The sequence below is a fragment of the Ursus arctos genome, unplaced genomic scaffold (assembly GCF_023065955.2).
Source record: "Ursus arctos isolate Adak ecotype North America unplaced genomic scaffold, UrsArc2.0 scaffold_33, whole genome shotgun sequence".
Lineage (NCBI taxonomy): Eukaryota > Metazoa > Chordata > Mammalia > Carnivora > Ursidae > Ursus > Ursus arctos.
In genome coordinates this window covers 12789804-12812515 of record NW_026623019.1, presented here as the reverse complement: position 1 = coordinate 12812515, position 22712 = coordinate 12789804, and the positions used below count along the sequence as shown (strand labels likewise).

General features: G+C 38.2%; 2 protein-coding genes across 3 annotated transcripts in view; one reads left to right on the top strand and one right to left on the bottom strand.

The window, feature by feature from the left end:
* The window catches only part of CUNH9orf85 (chromosome unknown C9orf85 homolog), a 190243-nt gene that overhangs the window by 47796 nt on the left and 119735 nt on the right, over positions 1 to 22712 (bottom strand). The window contains exons 5-7 of one of the 2 annotated variants that reach the window (XR_008956832.1): positions 21311 to 21394; positions 17593 to 17777; positions 15297 to 15467 (exon numbers count right to left, since the gene is read on the bottom strand). The gene's annotated coding sequence lies outside the window, so the exon portion shown is untranslated. The remainder of the gene's footprint in view (positions 1 to 15296; positions 15468 to 17592; positions 17778 to 21310; positions 21395 to 22712) is intronic. The other variant, XR_008956833.1, reaches the window with a different exon arrangement.
* On the top strand, positions 10767 to 21340 carry CUNH9orf57 (chromosome unknown C9orf57 homolog). Its single transcript, XM_057305552.1, has 4 exons — positions 10767 to 13686; positions 14538 to 14598; positions 17705 to 17827; positions 21216 to 21340. Exons 1-4 carry the CDS (start codon positions 13519 to 13521, stop codon positions 21338 to 21340), a joined length of 477 nt encoding a protein of 158 aa, XP_057161535.1. The 5' UTR covers positions 10767 to 13518.

Sequence of the window (22712 nt, the reverse complement as noted above, 5' to 3'; positions counted from 1 at the left end):
TCACTCTGTTTCAAGGACTTGTCAATGGGCTGTATTAAGGAAACGTAATAATTTTTCTTCTGTCTTTGTTTCCCACATCAACAGGGCGTATGTCAGTTGATATTTACTAGATAATGCCATATTATGATCCAAAATGCTTGTACCAACATCCAACTCCACCAACAAGAGTTTCTATTATTCCTCAGACCCAACAGAATAGAAGAACTTTTTACAACTTTTTAATCTTTTGCTAATCTAGAAGGTGTAAGTGATACCCCATTGGTGTTTTAACTTGTATTTCCATGATCAACAATGAGATTGAGCATGTTTTCATATACTCATTAAAGATTCATAGTTCCTCTTTCAGAATGCCTGCTCAATTTTGCCCACCTCTATATTAGAATAGAATCTAGTAGATATAATAATATATAGCAATAGAATACAATATATATGTGTATATATATGTTTTCTTGGTCCTTTAATTTTTTCAGAAATTCTGTATATACTCCAGCCATCAATCTTTTGTTTCATGAGTTCCAATGTCTTCTCTAAGTTTTCAACTTGTCTTTTTACTCTCTTTATAATAGCTTTTCACTTGCAAAAATTCTTAATTTTAATGTAGTCAAATGCATCAGTTTTATCTTTTATTATTAGTATATTTTGTTTCTTGTTTAAGAAATCATTTTCTGGGGGCGCCTGGGTGGCTCAGTCCATTAAGCATCTGCCTTCAGCTCAGGTCATGATCTCGGGGTCCTGGGATCGAGCCCCACATCAGGCTCCCTGCTCAGTGGGGAGTCTGCTTCTCCATCTCCCTCTGCAGCTCCCCCTGCTTGTGCTCTCTCTCTGTCACTCTCTTTCTCTTAAATAAATAAAAAAAATAATCTCAAAAAAAAAAAGTCATTTCCTGCTCTGTCATAATTTTCTTTATTTTCTTCAAATAGTGTTACAGTTTTGGCTTTCACATGTAGGCCTGGAATTGATATTTTGGATATCATGTGAGGTAGGGATCCGATTTCAGTTTTTTCAACATGGGTAACTTATTGCTCCAGGAGCATTTCCTAAAAAGACATTCTTTCCCCACCAATCTACAATGCCACATCTTCCATATATCAGGTTTGATATATGTTATAGGTTAATTTCTGTTTCATTGGTTAGTTTAATCTTTGTGTCAATGCCACATAGTCTTATTTAAGATAGTTTTCAAATAAATCTTGATATCTGGTTGGTCATATCTCATCTTCTTACCTACTTCTTGTTAAAGAGTATGCTGGCTATTCGTCCCTTTTAGGACCAACTTGTCAGATTCCCCTGAAAAACTCTTTGGGGATATAATTAGTATATATTGAATCAATCTGGCAAGATCAATTCGACATTATAACATTTGTCTTCACTAGTATGAACATGGTACATCCCTCCATGTATTTAATTCTTTACTATAATGGGATGAATGATGGCCCCTAAAGGATATGTTCATAACCCCTGGAACCTATGAATATGCCCTTATTTGGAAAAAGGGGTTTTGCAGATGTAATTAAGGATCTCGAGATGCTTTCCCCCGGGGCCGTCAATCTAATGGCAAGTGTCATAAGACACCGAAGAGAAGGCCATGTGAAGGTAGGGGCAGAAATTGGTGTTACGCAGCCACAAGCCAAGGAACACCTAAAGCTATCAGAAGCTTGAAGAGATAAGGTAGGATCACCCTTTAGAAACTACAGAGGGAGTGAGGCCCTGCCAGCATCTTGGTTTTACATTTCTGCCCTACAGAACTGTGAGAGAATAAATTTCTGTTGTTCTGAGCCACCAACTTTGTGGGAATTCATTATGGCAGTCATGGGAAACTAATGTAATTTTAATAAAGTTATAATTTCTTCACAATGATCTTCCTTGTTGTATTTATTCCCAAATTTCTTATTTTTATTGCTATTATAAATGGCATCTCTTAGAATTTATGTTTGTTTGTGGCTTACTGATGGTATTCAGGAAGGCAATTAATTTTTGGATGTTGATTTTGTTTCCAAAAACTTTGTTAAAATCTTTCTTTTTAATAAACATGTGTCAACATTTTTTTGTAAACTTGTACGCAAGCAGGAAAAATTTGTTCTTTGTAGGTCAATTAAAATATTTATTCCTGGTAGGGAAATTTTCTAGGAAAAAAAAAAAGAAAGGATTCGACACAGAAAGAAAGAACAGTCTGGTTGGAGGTCACTGGCAGTCATCTGAGAGTCAACTGCATGAGTCACTAGTTACCCAGGGCAAGTCTTCATTCTATTAAAATTGATCAGAAATGGACATAAGAACTTATTAGAAATGTTAACTCTTCCAAGAAGGAGGGTGTGAATTACAGCCTGCAAAGCACTGTGGCCCAGATCATTTTTCTTTTATGATGGCATCACCAAGCAGATCTGCCAGCTTCTACTCTCCCTCATCTCCAACTTGTTCTTAACCTGTAGCCTTAATTTTAAAGCACAATTCTAAATCTAATCATGCTACTCCTAAGTGCGAGTAAAAACCTCAGTGTTTTAGAAAGAAGCCAGAATCCTTAAATGGCCCATAAGGCCCTGTAGGGCTTAGCCCCTCTCTGTAAGTCTCACCTCTCATCACTCTTGCCCTAGTGCTCTGGGCTGCAACCACACTGGCTTTCTCTTAGCTTTTGAGAATCCAAGTGCTCCTTTGCCTGTCAAGTACTCCTTTTTTTTTTTTTAAGAGTTTTTATTCATTTATTTGAGAGAGAGAGCGCGCGCGCCCGCACACACGCACATGAATGGGGGAGGGGCTGAGGGAGAGGGAGAGGGAGAAGCAGACTCCCCGCTGAGCAGGGAGCCCAATGTCGGACTCAATCCCAGAACCCTGGGTTCATGACCTGAGCCGAAGGCAGATGCTTAACCAACTGAGCCACCCAGGTGCCCAACTTGTCAAGTACTTCTATAAACGATTTCCTCGACCTGAAATCCTCTTTCACCCACCTCTCTCCTGGCCAGCTTCTCCCATCTCTCATAGCTCAGCTTAAAGTCATTTCCTCAGAGTCATCCCTGATCCTTCCATATAAATAATAAATTAGAATTCCCCCCACCCCTTCCTTATTGTTCCTGTTAACTCTCAGTATCTCTCCCCGTCAGCACTCATGGATTTTTTTTCTACTGATTTCTTAAACTCACTTTTAAATTTATATTCACTGAAATTCATAAATATACAGTCTTGTAATCACTACTACAAATAAGATACAGAACAATTCGATTACCACAAACATTTCCTCATGCTATCTCTTTGTACCTTCAGTCTTTCCCCTTCCACTGAAACCCCAGCAATCACTGTAGTTTTGCCTTTACCAGAATGTCATTTAAATGTCATTTAAAAACAGTATGGTACTGGAATAAAAACAGACACATAGATCAGTGGGACAGACTAGAAGGCCCAGAAATGAACCCACACATATATGGTCAATTAATTTACAATAAAGGAGTCAAGAGTATACAATGGGAGTGGATAGTCTCTTCAAAATTAGACAGTCACACACACACACAAATGAAACTAGACCACTATCTTATACTATACACAAAAATTACCTCAAACTGAACTAAGGACTTGAATGTAAGACCTAAAGCCGTAAAACTCCTAGAAAAAAAAACATAGATGATAAACTCCTTGACACAGATCTTGGTGATGATTTTTAAAATCTGACAGCAAAAGCAAAACCAACAACAGCAAAAATAAACAAGCAGGGCGAAATCAAACTAAAAAGCTTCTGCACAGCAAAGGAAACAACCAACAAAATAAAAAGCCAACCTACTGAATAGATAAAATATTTGTAAACCAGTTATCTGTTACAGGGTTAATTTTCAAAACATAAAGAACTCATACAACTCAATAACAAAAAAACAAACAATATGATTTAAAAAGTGGGCAGAGAATCTGAATAGACATTTGTCCAAAGAAGACATACACATGGCCAACAGGTATATGAAACGATACTGTACATCATTAATCAATCAGGAAAATGCAAATCAAAACCATAATGAGATATTATTTTGCCCCTATCAGAATGGCTAGAATCAAAAAGACAAGAAATAAGTTTTAGGGAGGATATGGAGAAAAAAGATCCCTTGTGCACTGTTCATGGGAATATAAATTGGTGAGCCACTAAGGAAAACAGTATGGAAGTTTCTCAAAAAAATTAAAAATAGAACTACCATATGAACCATGAATTCTGCACCCGGGTATTTATCCAAAGAAAATGAAAATAACAACTAGAAAAGATATATGCACCCCCGTGTTCACTGCGGCATTATTTACAATAACCAAGATATGGAAACAACCTATGTGTCCATCGATGGATAAACGGTTAAAGAAATACATACTCAGCCATAAAATAAAAAGAATGAAATCTTGCCATTTGCAACAACGTGGATGTACCTCAAGGGCATTATGCTAAGTGAGATAAGTCAGAGAGAGAAAAACAAATTCCATTTGATCACTCTTACATGTGGAATCTAAAAATAAACAAATTAGTAAATAAATTACCAAGCTCATAGACACAGAGAACAGATTGGTGGTTCTCAGAGGAGGGGGTGGGCATGGGAGAAAGAGGTGCATAGTTTGTTTCGTTTTGTTTTTAAGTTTAAATAAATTGATGGGGCACCTGGGTGGCTCAGTGGATTAAGTATCTGACTCTCGATTTGGGCTCAGGTCATGATCTCAGGGTCCTGAGATCTAGCCTTGAGTCAAGCTCTGCGCACAGTGAGGAATCTGCTTGAGATTCTTTCTCTCTTCCTCTCCCTTTGCCCTTCCTCCCGCTCACTCTCTCTCTCTCAAGTAAATAAATAAATCTTTAAATAAATAAATAAGTTGAATATTTCTTAAGAAAACACACATATATACCATTTTATGAATAAAGTGGGGGCCTATGTAACCATCACTTAGGGAGGAAAAATTTCCTCATGCTATTTTTTCATAGTCAGTCCCTCCCCTCCCCCTCAATCCGTCAACCACTATAATTTTTTACCTTTTCCACAGGGTCATTTAAATGGTACCAAAGAATATGTAGCGTTATAGATATGATTTCTTATCATTCGGCATTATGCAGCTGAAATCCATTTATGTTGGGGCGCCTGGGGGGCTTAGCTGGTGAAGCGTCTGCCTTCGGCTCTGGTCATAATCCCAGGGCCCTGGGATTGAGTCCCAAGTCAGGCTCCCTGCTCAGTGGAGAGCCTGCTTGTCCTTCTCCCTCTGTCCCTCCCCCTGGCTCCTGCTCTCTCTCTCTCTCACTCTCTCTATCTCAAATAAATAAATAAATAAAATCTTAAAAAAAGAAAAAGAAATTCATTTACGTTGTTTGTGCATCAATAGTACATTGTTTTTTAATGTTGAGTAGGATTCCATTGTCTGGACGTACTGCAGTTTGTTACCATTCACCAATTGAAGGACATCTGGATTGGTTCCAGTGTGAAGCAATTATGAATAAAGTTGCTATAAACACTCATGTACAGATTTTTGTGTAAACACACATTTTCGTTTCTCTTGGGTAAATACGTAGGAGTGAGATTGCTGCGTCATATGGCAAGTGTATGTTTACTTTTATAAGCAACTGCCAAACCATTTTCCCAAGACACTGCCACTTTGCATTCCCACCAGCAAAGAATGAGAATTCCAGGTGTTCTGCATCCTTGCCAGTACTTGGTATTGTCAGGTTTCTTTTCCTTTTATTTTAGCCATTTTAATAGTGTATGCTGATATCCAATTATGACAGCAGTTTGCATTTTCCTAAAGACTAATGATGGTGAACATCTTTTCATGTGCTGATTTTCCATCTGCATATTTCCTTTGGGGAAATAACTATTCAAATCCTTTGCTTCTTTCCTTTTTTTTTTTTTTAATTGGGCTGTTTGTTTTCTTATTGAGTTTTGAGAGTTCTTTGTGTTTTCTGAATACAAGTCCATGTTCCGATATGTGATTTACAAATATTTTCTCCTAGTCTATGACTTTTCATTTTACTCTTGTAACCATCCGTTGCAGAACAAAGGTTTTTAGTTTTGAATAGGAAGAAATCAGAGAGGGAGACAAACCATGAGAGACTCCGGACTCCAGGAAACAAACTGAGGGTTACAGAAGGGAGGCAGGTGGGGGGAATGGGTAGCCTGGTGATGAGTATTAAGGAGGGCACATATTGTGATGAGCGCTGGGCGTTACATGCAACTAATGAATCTTTAAACATTACATCAAAAACTAATTATGTACTAAAGTCCATTTAAATTTATTGTGATTACCAACCTATTTGGATTTATTTTTCCATCTTATTTCAAGCTTTCATTTTTTTTCTACCCTTGTTTCTCCCTCTCCCCTCCACCTCTCTTGTCTCTGCCTCTGTCTCTATCTCTATCTCTGTCTCTGTCTCTCTTCCTCCACCTTTCTCCTTACATTTAAACTAACTGTAGATATTTTTCTCATTCCATTTTTTCCTTTAACTGGTTTGGAAGACATATACCTTACTTCTATTCTTGTAGTCACTAGACTATAAATGGACACTTAGTTTAACTAAATACAGTCTTTACTCACCTCACATAAATATAAAGCTTTTGAAATGCTTTAACTGCAATTACCTTGCTTCTTCATATGCAATCGTGACCATATATTTGAGCTCTATCTTAATTTTAATTTCATAACTTAAGCTTTATTCGTGTTTTATAACATCAATATTTGTTTATATATTCCTATAGGGTTTACCATAATCTTTACTCACTATTTTCTCTTGTGTCTCAAATCATTTTGGGGACCATTTTCCTTCTTCTTGAAGTAAATCTTATAGAAATTCATTTGGGCAAATTTCTTGTTTGGGGTGGTAAACTCCATTTTTTCTTTTACTGCAAGTTCTTTAATCTTCATTCTTGGAACACAGTTTTTCTGCATATACATTTTCGGTTGCTGGTTATTTTATCTCCACACATGAAAGACACTCCTCCGCATCTTCTGGATTCTACTGTTCAGAAGTCAAGTGTCAGTGTCACTGCCGTCCTTTGTTTATGAAATGTGGTTTCTTTTGCGCTACTTTTAACATCTCACTTCTGTAATAGAAATCTGAAAAATCATGACTTTCATGAAACTTATCAACCATCAACTTTTGAAAGTTGCTCTTCCCACATTCTCTTATCTCCTCTTGTAACTTTTTTATATCCTTTCTATCACTTAATCTGTCACATTTTTCATATCTTTGCATTTCTATGCAGAATTCTGTTGCTTCTTTATTTCATTGTTGTTTTATTTCTTTGTTGTTCTTTGTGTTACTTTGGATTTATTTTCTACTTCACCAATTCTTACTTATGCTTGAATCGTATGCCCTTTACACTATGTTTTAAATTTTATTTATTTCCCCATTTGGACAATAAGTTCTACGAGGTCAAATATTTTTTATTATTTTGTTCAGTGCAGTAAACCCAACTGCTAGAGGAATGCCTGTTACATAACAGGTGCTCAATAAACATTTGTTGATAAACTATTACATGTTATATTATTCTTGGATATTCAGTTTGCTTTTTTTTTCCAATCTATTTGCTCAATTTGGTTGTCTTTTATTTCTTTTGTCAGGTTTTATTTCTTCCTTTTATTTTGTTAAGCAGGATTAAAAACTCCTTGTATTCTGTATCTAATAATTCCAAATTTAAATATCTTGCAATTCTAGTTCTGCATATTATTTCTGCTAGCCCTTGTTCAAAATAGCTTGTTTCCTTATGTATTTTAAGTTTGCTTTAACTCTGTGGCAATTTTTGGAGGCCTGAAATGAACTAAGTCTTCCAAGGAGTATTTGTGTTGCTTTTGCTCTGTGCCTGAGGACACCAGAGTCTTCTTTAAACTATAATCTCTAGACGTGCCTGGCTGGCTCAATCCACGGAGTGAGTGACTCTTGATCTCAGGGCTGTGAGTTCAAGCCCCATGTTGGGTATAGATATTACTTAAAAATAAAATCCTTTAAAAAAATAAATAAACTACAATTCTTAACGTGTAGGTTTTAGGACGACAGAGATAATATAAATTCAGCCAAATCTATGAAAGAGATTCTTAAGAGGAGGCATTTCTTTTCTTTTACCCACTTCCAGTAATACCATAGCCAACATGCAGTCTGCTTCTGAGAGGTGAGCTTTCTTTTTCTGGCTCACTCTTTATCCAAGGACATAGCTCTTCCTATACCCTGGATCTGCATAAGGTGTTACAATATAAGTGGTAAATCTACATCCTGCACTGACCCAAGGCTCTGCCTCCAATATCCCTTATGCTCCATAGCTCTAAGCCACCCACATCCAATGGTTTTAATATATGCAAAGGATTGAGGGTTCACTTACTGTCTTGGTCTGCTCAGGCTGCCAGGACAAAATATCACAGATTAGGTTACTTAAACAATCTATTTTCCCACAATTGTGGAGGCTGGAAGCCTAAGATTAATATTGTAGTAAATTTGGTTTCTGGTAAAAACCCTCTCCCCCTGGATGGCCTCATTCTCACTGTGTCTTCATGTGGACTTTCCTCCAATAACTGGGCGCTGGGGCAGGTAAGGGGGAATGTGAGGTCTGGCGTCTTCTTCTAAAGACACTAATCCTATCAGATCAGGGTGCCACCCTTATAACCTCATTTAACCTCAAAGTTACCAACCTTATAACCTCACAGTTCATCAAAGGTCCCATGTCCAAATACAGCCACGCTGGGGGTTAGAGCTTGAACATATGAATTTGGGGGTGGTGAGGGATACAAATATTCAGTTCATAACATTTACCTCCAGGTTCTCCTTACCTCTTTATTCCTAACCTCAGAGGATTTCCAAGAGTTTCTTAAAGGGCTCATCTGATTATTTCAAAAGGACTTTTTTTTTATTATTGCTGAGTATTTTTAGATGTCACGTAGCAGACATGAGTTTTAGAATTTCTAGCTTTTCGTATTGCCAGAAAAAGACATCTCTTCTCTATGTATAATCTTGCAGTAGGCAATTCTATCCTATCTTATGTACATGCTTCAAATAACACATCAAATTTATATTTCCAGCTCGGAATCCTCTCCTGAGATTGAGACTCGTAGCCAGCTGCTACTTGACATCATTACTTGGAAGTTTACGGAATATTTAAAACATAACATATCCCAATCAGAACTCACAGTTTTTCTTTCAAATTTGCTCTTCCCCTCATTTTCCCATCTCAGTAAATATCACGATAACCACTGAATCGCTCAAGCCAAAAATCCTAGACATCGACCTTGATTCCTCATTTTCCCCTTCTTCCCACATGCAAGGCAAGAACAAGTCCTGTCTTCCCTATTTTAAACACAGGCCCTCAATCTGTCCACTTCTTTCCACCTCCTTTTTTACCACCTTTGTGCAAGCCAGCATCATGTCTCATCTGGCCACCTCTATCGCCTCCTAGGCAGGGACCCTGCTTCTATGTTCACGCTCCTACAACGAGGCTCCACAGAGCAACTGCAGTGATCCTCACCTCACATCTCAATAACTTGAAATTCTCCATTTGCTTTCCATTGCACTTACAAGAAAAGTCTTACTACCACTTTGCAAAGCTGTAAATGCTCCAGAGATTGTCCACCTCTCTGACCTGATCATCTACATCTTCCCTGAGCTCCCCACACTACACACCCTCCACTGTCTTTCTGTTTCTCAAGTATGCTTAGTTCACTCCCACCTCAAGGGTTTTATTCTTGCTGTTCCCTCTGAAAGAACACACTTTCCTATGATTTCAGTGTCAGCTCAAATGTCATCTCCTCAGAAAGATCATCTCTAACCACTGCTGAATACTTCCTCTGAATACACCATCAACCCATCTCTACTCTACTCTGCTCCCTAGAAAGCTGACCTTCGTGGAATAGATCAACCGGGCTTCCTTGATCTCTCTTTCCACCGGGTTGTTTTGTTTTTTTTTTTAAGATTTTATTTACTTATTTGACAGAGAGAGAGAGAACTCACGCACAAGCAGGGGGAGCGGCAGGCAGATGGAGAGGGAGAGCAGGCTCCCTGCAGAGCAGGGAGCCTGATGTGGGGCTCAACCCCAGGATCATGATCTGAGCCGAAGGCAGATGCTTAATCGACTGAGCCACCCAGGCGCCCCCACCTTTCTTCTTTTTAAGATTTATTTATTTATTTATTTAGAGAGAGGGAGAATGGTGGGGAGGGGTAGAGGGAGATGGAGAGAGAGAATCTCAAACAGACATCCCCTGAGTATGGAACTCAATGCAGGGCTCGATCTCACAACTCTGAGATCATGACCTGAGCCAAAATCAAGAGTCAGATGCTTAACCGACTGAGCCACCCAAGCACCCTGGCCAGTCACCTTTCCTAGAACATCTCAGAAATTTCCATCCTCAAGCTCTAAGACTTGAGCAGCCACACTCAGGGCCCCACTCCCCAAACTGCTTTCTTTGCTTACGCCAAAACCTATTTCCTATAGATATCAATTAGAAAGAATCTCAAAAACAAATTCTCATTAAATGAAAGAAGATACAGATAATGTATATCAAGGAAAATATCCTCATGATTTATACCTGAGAGGTTATATCTGTAAAAATATGTTTGAGGATTGACTAATAATGTCACCTTGATTCAAGGAATTAATTGCCTAATAGTGGACCATCAGAGCCAAAGACAATTTTGTCATCAAGATATGTGAGCAAAAGGAAAATATCCAGAAGGAATGGAAGAAAAAGTAGCATTAACTGAGAGCTTATTATAGTCTAGGCAAAGTGTTAGCTAAGCACTGGGGATTTGAAAATGAGTATGCCATACTATTGCTCTAAACTGGTATTACTTTTTTTTTTTTAGGATTTTACTTATTTATTTGACAGAGAGAGTGACAGAGAAGGCACAAGCAGGGGGAGCGGCAGGCAGAGGGAAAGGGAGAAGCAGGCTCCACACTGAGCAGGGAACCCAACGTGGGGCTCGAATCCCAGGACCCTGGGATCATGACCTGAGCCAAAGTCAGACGCTTAACTGACTGAGGCACCCAGGTGCCCCTGGTATTACTTTTTTAAAAAAAAATATGTCTTTGTCCCAATAGCTCCACTTCTATAAAATTATCCTAAAGATATATTCAAACTTGAACAAATACATAATGAGAAATATCTAAATGTGTAGGAATTATTAAATAAATTATACTAAGTCCAAATGGTTGAGTAACACAGAACCTTTAAAAATATATTCTTAAGATATATTTAGTGAAAAAATAAATATTCAAAATATGAAGTTAAGTTTTCTTTTTTAAAGCAGGCTACAAATCCATAGCTATGGTATGATACAAATTATGTGTTTGTATATATGCATGAGTACATGTGCTGATAGGATATATGCATTAATAAACATACTCATTTACATTTCCCCACGCTGTGACTAAAAGTGCATATTTCGGAATAACCTTTGTCAGTAATAATCTACTTTTTCATCTTTGCCAACTAGATATGCCAAGATATAATGTTATTTTAATTTAGATTTTTAGATAGTAATAAATATTTTGCAAATCTTTGATTCAGAATTAATGAGAATATGACAGAAAAATTACTAATGCTCTGCTGGTGGTAGGAAAACTGATAGTTACTTTCAGGGCCAATTTGAAAGTATCTATTAAAATGTTACCTGAAGACACCCTATGAGAAGCAATTCCACTTTTCAGGATCTGTCTCGGAGAAACAACTTACATAAATACCCAAGGATATATATACACACTGCAACAGTGTTTGTCAGAAAAAAACAAAAATATCCTATGACCTCATCAACCAGAGAAGGGGTAGACTATGGTTTATCACATGTTAAAAATATTATACAGCAATGAAAAATAATGAAGTAATTATAAAGATTGACAGAGACAGATTTTCAAAATATTTTTAAGTAAAATACAAGGGGAAAAATAATATACAGAGTATGATACTGTTTTTGTAAAAATGAAGCAAAAAGCAATGTTACACATATTTCAAGTTACAAGTGTATTATGACGATGCACAAAATAAAAAGGATAGTCAATAGAAAATGTGGCATACACACACACACACACACACACACACACAGGAATATTACTCAGCCATAAAAAAGAATGAAATCTTGCCATTTGCAATAATATGGATGAAGTTAGAGAGTATTATGCTAAGCAAATTAGGTCAGTCAGAGAAAGACAAATACCACATAATTTCATGCATATGTGGAATTTGAGAAACAAAACAAATGAACAAAGGGGAAAAAGAGAGAGAGGTAAACCAGGAAAACAGACTTAACTACAGAGAACAAACAGATGGTTACCACATGGGAGGTGGTTGAGGGACGGGTGAAATCGGTGATTTCACAAGGAGAGCACCTGTGATGAGAACCAGGTGTTGTGCAGAAGTGTTAAATCACTATATTGTACACCTGAAACTAATATAACACTGTATGTTTACTAACTGGAATTTAAATAGAAACTAAAAAAAAAAAAAAAAAGATATCCAACATAGTGATGATGTGGTTACATTTGAGGAAGACACTGGGTTTGGTGGGAACATGGTCAAAGAAGATTTTAATATTCTCAGTATTTTTGTTTCAAGAAGAATGTGTTACTTTGGAACTACATATTCATTTAGAAATAAACATTATTTTTAAAAATCAAATTGCTTCCTGAATACACCAAATTCTGCTATAAAGATTATATGGTATTTTTTTAAATCAAAACCAACTAGTTTATATAATGAAGAGATATACGCCCACCTAGCCAGGTATATCTAAACTAATTCATATGTAGTATAGTAAACAGAAATCTTTAGCCAAAATTACAGTTAATGAGCTTAAGTGTTGACTTAGTCTCATTAATTTCATGAGTAAGGAGCTTAAGTTCCATATACATCAGAGTGCACAAGTGAAAAAGTGTTTACTTGGACAATTTTTACTGTTTAAACTGTTTGGAACCTAGTGGATTAGGAACTTGCCTTGCTGGTTTCAGTTACAACGGACTGTTCATTGCATCGGAAATTTTACTTGTTGTTAACCTTTAAAGAAATTCAGACCTAGGAAAATTTTCAAAAACCTTCAAGAAGGCAGGTAGGTCATAAATAACTAAATTTTAGCCAATCTGATTATTTCTTTCCCTTAATTTTAATAAGTATTAACTACCATTAACTAACATATAATGCTTTACCTTATAAATGTGATCATTTGCAACAAAAGCATTAGTTTATGAGAAAGCATACATAAATATTTTCCTTTAGGCTAATAGTTAAAAGGATTTTTAACAGGATATCATCCTAGAAATATAATCTATCTCATTTCATTTTTTGGTTTTAAACAATTATACTTCAAGAAAGAAAGTAAAGGAGGAAATGGTATTTGGTAATAAAAAGACAGCTAAACTTAAAATACTCTAAAGCTAGGAGAAGTTTTATGGTGAATTTTTTATAAAAACAGGTACTTTTTTTTTTCCTCTTTCACAAACTAAATTTATTTATACTTTTTTTAATGATGTAAAAGAAACTTAGCCAGTTATTTCCCTCTTTATAATAGCTACCATAAATGTGTAACTTTATAACTTCCTCCCCAGGAAAAATTTAATGGTGGGATGTTTCTTTAATACCATTTTTTTTTTTTTTGTTAGAAATAGAAGAATGAGAAGGATTGTCTTCAGTGGTGTTTTTATCTTACTCTGCCTCTTGAGTGGTAAGTCATTAAGAAAACAAACCAAAAAGAGGGAAAATTATCTAAGAGATAGCAGAATTGCAGTATCAGTGGAGAAGGACCTTAAATAAGGTAATTAAGGTGCTTAAAGCGAGGCCTAAGGAAGCACTTTTGAACAAGTAGTACAAGCTAACATTTATTGAGCATTTACTATATGCCGGGAACTGATCTAAACATTACATTTGTATTAAATCATTGAACCCTCATGATAACCCTATGAGTTAAATCCTGTTATTTCCCATTTTACAGATGAGAAAACTGAGCTTCTAGATGGTGGCCCACTTGTTGCTATTGTTATCACTAAGCTGGAGCTAACCAGAAGAGTCTGGAAGCTCTTATAAATATAGCAAAGAGGGGCACCTGGGTAGCTCAGTTGGTTAAGTGCCCGACTCTTGATTTGGACTCAGGTCATGATCTCAGGGTTGTAAGATTGAGCCCCATGTCAGGCTCCACGCTCAGCAGCACAGAGCCTGCTTGTCCCTCTCCCTCTGTTCCTCCCTCCACTCATGGGCTCGCTCTCTCTCTCAATCTCTCTCAAATAAATAAAACCTTTAAAAAATATATGGCAAAGAAAATGAATTAATTAAATCAAATAAGCATAGACACAGGCCTTCTAGCACTTTTCCTGTTAAATGTGCTCTTCTCCACCATCTCCAGCATTCCTTCATTTATAAAAGAACCAATAAAGGTAACAATAGGGCACTTGCAATTCCTTTTTACAGAATTCCTAAGGCCCTTCATACGCCTCCAAACAGGCACGTTCAAGCACCATTATGGGAATTCTCCCTCTCAATGAAGTGCTAAGATGGTAATGAAGACAGTTGCTCTATGCTGAACCCAGGATTCTCTTAGAGTCACAACATTTAATAAACAAATGCAGAATTTGACTCAACAGGCTGGTGTGGGGCCCGAGTCTGCATTTCCAACAAGCTTCCAGGTGATGGAAGATACTATCGGTCTGGACACCACATTTCAGTAGGAAGAATCTAGAATGTATCCCAGAGATAAATAAAATTCTAATATTAAGACTTGGACACTACGAGTAGCAAAGACTGGGGTCACTAACTGAAATGCCTCAAGCATTTGGTCAGCTCATATCCTGGGGGGAAGCTAACAAGCAATGAAACAGGACGGGGGACAGCCAGTGCCCAGCTATACATAGTTGCTACCATGGAGAAACGAGAGCCCAGCAATTACCAAACCTTCTGATTCTTCAAGAGAAACCAGAAATCAGGTTTGTAGGAAAACTCCCCATTTCCTAATATTCACAACTAATTTATGAAAGCTCCGTACACGTTAAACAAACCAATGTGGCCCCTGGACCACCCGTTTGTGGCCTTTGCCTCCCACACCACCCTTATCACTGAGTACAGCACGCGACAGAGAGGGCACAGCTTAGGTCTCGGCTGCATTGTACCTGTTTCCACCAGCTTCTTGGAAAAACTGCTGAGACTAGCATATGAATAGGGGGAAAATCACACAAGAACATCCTCAGTGTCTTGAATATCATGTAAAAATGATTCAGGGAGGGGACTGCATTAATTTTGCTGGATATACACGGAAGATGTGAGGGTAGAAGAAGAAAACTCAGCATAAAGAGAAACCCTGAAGTAAGACTGCCCACGAAGTAAGGAGTGGTTATTTAAAAACTCACCATCTGAGGAGCCTGGGTGGCTCAGTGAGTTAAGCGTCTGACTCTTGGTTTCAGCTCAGGTCATGAGCCCAGGGGCCTGGGATTGAGCCCCACATCACGTGGGAGTCTGCTGATATTGTCTCTCTCTTCATCTCCCTCTGCCCCTCACACTCGTGCCGTCTCTCTCTCCCTCTAAAATAAATAATTAAAGTCTTTTAAAAAATTAAAATGAAAAGCTCACCAACATCATGATTTTATAATACATATTTAAGTCACCAGATATGATTTAGAATATATCTTTAAATAATTATATATATATAATGTATTGGATGTTTCCTGTTAATAAAGTCATAGAATAGCATACTTCAGAATTAATCATGTAAGGAAACTATTCATTTTACATATAGCCCAAAGCTTTAAATTTAGTTGTCAAACTGGAATATATCATGTTATATTAATGTTAATAAAACCAACAATAAATTTTCAGATAAAAAGACACTAGAAGAAAGGAAATGGGATCTGAGAACATATTTATAAATATTCAGGCAAATGAGCAGCTAGAGTCAACAAAAAAGCCTAAAAATTAAGGTATCATCTTCAGCTGTAAAGAATATCAGAGCCAAGGTTTTAGGAAGAAGCTCACGGATACTGGGGGTGGGATCAGGAGGAGGAAGGACCCTCTGAGAGGGAGGGAAAGAAGCTAGAGCAGATCTCCCCCAGGAACACAGTCCATGGGCTTCACACAAGGCAGAGAAAGAGCCCGTCCTACGAGCTCTCCACCTTGGAGGGGCCACTGGCACGAAAGGTCTGAGCCATGCAGTGGATCTCTAAGGGCAAGTGGTGAGACTGAGAAGCCCTAAATGCAGGAGGAAAACTACCTTGGGCACGTCTTAAAGAACTAAGCAGCCCTAGTATTCTGGGCAGGCAACGGACCCAGAATCTAGTAAGAATCAAAACATGCAGAAAGAAGAGGGCAAGATCAGGAGATTTGGGATATGAAAAAGGTAGGCAGCTCTAGGGACACGGTGTGTTTGCTTACAACAAGGGCTTCAGATTGCAACAGACCTTTTTAAACTCCTGTCTCTGCCACTTGCACAAGCTACATAAAATCCTGAGACTTAGTTTTCTTTTATGTGAAATATGAGCAACTATAATGCCTGCCTGGAAGGTTTCTTGTGAGAAGTAACTGAGCTAATGCATGTAAATTGCCGAGCAGAGTCCTTGGCATAAGCTTAGCTCTTAAAAACAAATATTTGTTGATGGATTGTTGATTATGGATTGAAAGTCTGTCACGCTCAGAGAGAAAACCAACATGAAATTTCCAGTGTCTTGAGAGGAGGCTGAACTTGTAAAGAATAGTCAACAGAGGTTAATTAGCCTCATCAGCCAGACTATTTTCTCTTAAAAGTGGTATTTTCTAACCCTGAATATGGCAGAGGGAGATGGAAAATACAATGTACAAAATGTCTAGTAGACTATTCTTTCGGGTTATCCATGAACAGTAGTGACACGGCAATGGTCTTCCTATGTTAAAAGATGGAAACTGTGAACAATGACACAGATTTGGTCTAAGATTCAGAAGAATCTTTGAACAATCTGAGATGTTTTTAATGGGGATGAGTCACTAGCCAAGGCTCCCTGCAGAAGTAACTATAAAGGAGATTTCTGAATTCAGTGGAACTGGTGGTTCCTGAACACTGGGCCACACCACATGCCCTTGGCTGTTTCTGCATATCTAAAACACACATTTCCGAGCCCCACCTCCTCCAGATTCCAACTCAGGTCTGTAGGGGCCGTGGGAATCTGTGTTTATTTTAACTGCTTATATAAATGGGATGCACAGTCAAATCTGGAAACCGATCTTCTAGATAATGGCTTCCAATCTTACCTATGTTGACTAAGTTTAAGAATCTCTGGGCTATTTCTGTGTAACCAAAATGAATAACATTTTAAGCCACTGCATTTGAGTGTTGAAGATAACCAATATGTAAACATTAATCAAGCAATAAATAGCCACAGAGAACCTACTAGATATGAAGTACAGCCTTAGACACTGAAGTGAAGGCCTAAGAGTGAATCGCTGAAATTAAATTTTCTGCCTAAATAACAGGTTTGATTTAATTAGGCACTGAGGAACTCAGTAAATTTTTACCAACTAAATTGTTTAGACGACCTGGACTCGTATCTAATTAGTATCTGTTCTAGGGGCTTCCAGTTCATGAATGTCGCATATGCTTTGACATTTCCCCAATTTTCAAAATAAAAATAATTTTAATTTATATGAGTTCTTTGAATTAATTTTTAAAACATTGCTTACCTTCATAAGTTGAAAATCGCTATTACTACTATTTTTTTTCTCTCTCTCTCTTTCTCTCTTGCTGGTCTCACTTCTATTTTCCCCTTATTTTTTTTTCTCCTGTGCTTTGGAGATGTTGAAGGTACGATTTGTAGATTATGCAACCTCTCAATGCCCTTCCATGGATGTCTTTTGGATTTTGGAACCTGCAGAACAAAACCTGGTCAGTATTGTATGAAACAGACTTATGCAAGAGGTAAGTCTTGACACTTAAAAAAAAAATTATTGAAAATGAGAATAGGAAAAATCCCTATATAAAAGCAAACATTCACTGAACATTTACTACTCGCCAAATGCTGTACTAAGGGCTTTACCTGGGTGACATTATACCAACAAAGCAATGATATGAGCTGTCACTATCCCCATTTTATTTTATTTTTTTGAAGATTTTATTTATTTTTTATTTATTTGAGAGAGAGAGAGCATGAGCGGGGAGGAGCAAAGGGTGAGGGACAAGCAGACTCCACTCTACTGACCACAGAGCCCAACGCGGGGCTCGATCTCATGACCCTGAGATCAGGACCTGAGCCAAAACCAGGAGTCAGATGCTCAACTGACTGAGCCACCCACATGCCCCAAGGATCTTGTCACTATCTCCATTTTAAAGATGAGAAATCTGAGGCATAGGAAGATTAAGAAATGTGCATGATGTTACATAGCCGGTAAGTGTCGGAGTCGGTATTCAAATGCACGTATTTTGATTCCAGAGCGATGGCTCCTAGTGAATGTATGTACTGCCTCACTGACACCGTGTCCAGGAAGCCAGCCTTGTCTGCATGGGTTAAAGAGTAATGCAAACATCCGAATGATGAAAACATTAGAAGAAAATACTGAAGAAGATATGTGAAGTCTGAAAGAGAGGAGACCTCTTAAATATCCAAAAGGCATAGGTTGTAAAGGAAATGACAGATAAATTTGAATACTTCGATATTTTAAAATTTATAAAATGAATGACAACCCCAAAATTTAAAAGATAAAAAATAAACTGGATGAAAATAGTTGAAATATAAGTAACAGAAGAAAATATATATGATACCTAACCAGAGTAAAGAAATTCCAAAAACAATTTTTAAAAAGACCCAACAATCAGGGGGGACCAAAAGGTTTGTTAAAGGAAATGTAGGGACAATTTTCAGAAGAAGAAATATAAACATAACCTAAAAATATAAAAATATAAAAAGCTGCTCAACCCATCAGTAAATATCAAAGAAATGCCAAATTACAGAAATAATATATTTTTTGACCCATCAGATGATAAAATTTACAAAAGCTTTATAATATCATGGGTTAGTGACAGTATGGGGAAATGAGAACTCTCGTACATTTCCGGTGACAATTTAGATTAGTTTAGTATTTCTTTTAAAGATTTATTTATTTATTTGAGAGAGAGCATGCACATGCCAACAAGGAAAGGGACAGGAGAGGGAGAGAGAGAATCCTCAAGCACACCCTCTGCTGAGCAGAGCCCAAAGTGGGACTCCATCTATGACCCATGAGCTGAGTTGAAGCCAAGAGTCAGACGCTCAACCGCCTGAGCATTTTTTTAGACAATTTGGGAATTTCCACTAAACTTGAAATGAACACAGCCTTCTACAAAGCAATTCTATTTCTCGGCATCGACTGCAGAGAAATATTGTACACGTGACATGAAAAGGCATGTTATGAAGGTTATCCCCGGAGTGTTATATTTAATGATAAAGTAAAGGAAATGACCTAAATGATTGTCGGTAGGAGAGTGTTATTTATTTGTTTGTTTATTTATTTTAAAGATTATTTATTTATTTATTTATTTGACAGAGACAGCGAGAGAGAGAACACAAGCAGGGGAAGTGGGAGAGGGAGAAGCAGGATCCCTGTCAAGCAGGGAGCCAGACATGGGGCTCGATCCCAGGACCCTGGGATCATGACCTGAGCCAAAGCAGACAGACGCTTAATGACTGAGCCACCCAGGTGCCCCAGTAGGAGAGTGTTATTTAAACTATGATGCATGTTCAGGCCACGGAATGCTATGCAATGCTTAGAATGAACTAGATCGCTTTGCTAACATGGGAATAATCTCTAAAACATTGTTGAGCAGAAGAAAAGTGTGTTGCCAAACAGTAGGCATGGCACACCAGTTATGAATAAAAACTTCCATGAAGCAAAACTCTACATTCCTCTATGGAACTTGAAGGAGAGAACAAAAGTTGGAGGAGATCAAAGTTAGTTGGGAGAGAAGAAGAGAATTGGGGGTCCCATGGGATGGGTTTTGATATTAAGAGGGTTATCTGCGTTTGTTCAGCCTGTCTAGCCTGAGTCCTCTCTCTAAGCCCTGCGTTCCCTCTGGCTCACACCTCTGCCAGTCAGAGTCCCTTCTTTGTGGAAAGGGAAAGGGGCCAAGGCCCCCTGCAGCCATGAGATGCTGGCTCTCAGTGATTGCTCTTCTCTTCCTAAACATGGACAGATTGTTACCAAGGCCGTTCAACTTCAAAACAAGTCCTACAGGACTCTGCACAGGAGGAAGGTCAGGGAGCTGATGTGTCAGAATATTGACAACAGGTCTTGGTACCTCAAGGACCCAGTCTGACTACAGTGTTGTGGGCAGAGCCATTTCCTAACCTGAAAATTTTGTTGTGAAACAAACAGAAATGGAACTTAACCCTTTTGATGGCTTTATGAATAGGGTTTCTCATCTTTGACGCTACTGACACTTTGGCAGGCTAATTCTTTATTATGCAGGGCTGTTTTACGTATCGTGGTATGTTTATCACATCGCTGGCCTCTACCCACTACACGTCAGTAATATCTTCCGAGTTGTAACCACAAAAATGTTTCTGGGCGTTATCTAATGTCCTGGGGGTAGGAGGCAAAACTGCCCCCCAGTTGAGGGACTACTGTTCTCCCAAGTTTCCAACCATCATACGCTTTGCTGCCTTTGGGGAACTGCTCCCCTGTGTTCTCCCTCCAGACAAGTGAAGCTGGGGATGCCAGGATTACAGGACAAGACTGTCGCCTATTTTGCACATGTGTGCATTTTTCACATTTTCTGCAGTGAGCGTTCATTCCTTCTGTAATGAGGGTGAAAATTAAGTGAGGTCAAGGACATGCGTCCATTTCTGAGAAGCACTTACACATCTAAACGATCCCTTCTGTGGATTCCGCTCTTTGAATAACTCATGACCTGGGTTAAGCTGAGGGATGAGAATGGGAACTTCCAAACAGCTAACGCTTCAGAAAGTCTCCCACAGCCAGTGGCAATTGCGTGGCTTTTATCATCTGAGTTTGAAAGCTATTTTGTTTTGAAATTTCAAAGCTTTTGTATTGCAATGTACCCATCTAGAATACACTTAGGTGGGAGTTCTTAAAGACAAATTATATCCTGATAAACCTAGAATTTTTGCTTTGTCTTTTTTTTTTAACCTGTTAGTTACTTGAAGCATCTGAAGCCTAGTAGGCTGGACCTCTCACTCTCTTATTTATTTATTTATTTATTTTTTTGACTAAGCTCTACGCCCAGTGTGGGGCTCAAACTCATAACCCCGAGAGAGACTCACATGCTCTATTGACTGAGCAAGCCTAACCCCTATCTCTTTTGTTCCCTTCAGGTGGAATTCAGTGGTATTCCATTTTGGGCTGCACAGAGACCCATGATGACTGCTTCAAGAAAAAGTCAACGTCTTCTGGAATGCGTGCTACTTACTGTTGCCATCGTCCCCTGTGTAATTTTTGAGTTGGTGGCCCATGTCCAAGTTGCTTGACGGATCAGCCAATCTCCAAGTCTGACCTGGACAAGACAACAGGCTACCATGAAGGGGCCCTCTGCAAAACCTCAGACCTTTGCAGGTCATGTGAGCTGTGGTCTGAAACCAACTCTGGTTTTCAAGGTGCCTCACTTCTTCCCCACCACCCCAAACTCCTCCCAGAAACATCCTTTTCAACCCCATGTCTCTCCTCTCCTCTTTCTGCTTAATTCCTCTTCTGGTGATTTCAAAGCTACCAAGGAGTAAAAATGTAATTCCCTGAGTCAAATTATGCACAATGTCTCTAGTTTACTAGTTTTCTTAAAGATTTCCACATTTCAAAATACAGTTACATATGAATCCTATCAAAAGATGCCAGGAGACCTGAAAGTTTCCAAAGCAAATTGCCTTGCTCTTTGCGGGGGGGGGGGGGGGGGGGTATTTATGACACAGAGAATTTATGACATATGACATAGAAAGATATTACTCGCGTGTGGTGGGTAGACGCCAGCAATGTGTTAAACATTTATGACATACATTTATTATTTAACAAATGCCACAGGAAAAATAAGCCACAAATAAGCAAACCAGACCTGTGAGAATTATGAACCCAAATGGCAAAGAGCTCAGGCAAGTGCGAGGGTTGGTGCTTATGGTCTCCCATCTGCATTAGGATTTGCCCAAATTCTGGATTTCCATCCCTTAACCACACCTAAGTGCTTTGGCTCATCCAACTTTGGCAGATGAAGCAATTTACTTTAAGCAGGGGAACAGGTCCGCATCCAGAAGGAATTTTAGAGGGTTCCGAATATACTTTGACCTGTGTGTTCAATTATTCTCATTCAGTGTTCTACTTAAGCAGCTGCCAGATTATTGTTTCACATTTTAAAGTTGTTTTTCTCTGTGTCTTCAGGATTTTGAGAAATCCAAATGGTAAATAATAAATCTCAACATAATCTACTTTTATTGTCTTTTTCTCAGAACCTAAAACAACATCTCACATACAGTGGGCCCTCAATACATGTTTTTTCTATAAACTCTGAAGAAAAACAGCATTAAAAAAAAAAAAAAAAGCCCAAGGAAACAAAACATTTCTCTCCACACTCATTTCCAAACTCACTTCAGCTATATTTCTTAGACCATATTTATGAACTTCCTAAGGAGAAAGTTTCTTCATCTTAAGATTTAAATCCATTTGCCGTTATTGTGTCACTTTTTGCATTAGCCACATTGTTAAACAGATCACTGAACTTCAATGGAGATACTTTCAATTTTCTTGTTTTTTAAACATAACATAATTTACCCAACTTCATGGGGAAACATGACAAGATCAGACAATCAGTGACTAACTCCATAGGGCTT

What these genes read in the sequence shown, in the direction of transcription:
- CUNH9orf57 (XM_057305552.1), top strand. Translation starts at nt 13,519, where the DNA reads ATGGTGGGATGTTTCTTTAATACCATTTTTTTTTTTTTTGTTAGAAAT. An exon ending in TAAGAGATAGCAGAATTGCA is followed by an intron (nt 13,687 to 14,537) that starts GTATCAGTGGAG and finishes TTGACTCAACAG; the next exon opens with GCTGGTGTGGGGCCCGAGTC. An exon ending in GAAACAGACTTATGCAAGAG is followed by an intron (nt 17,828 to 21,215) that starts GTAAGTCTTGAC and finishes TGTTCCCTTCAG; the next exon opens with GTGGAATTCAGTGGTATTCC.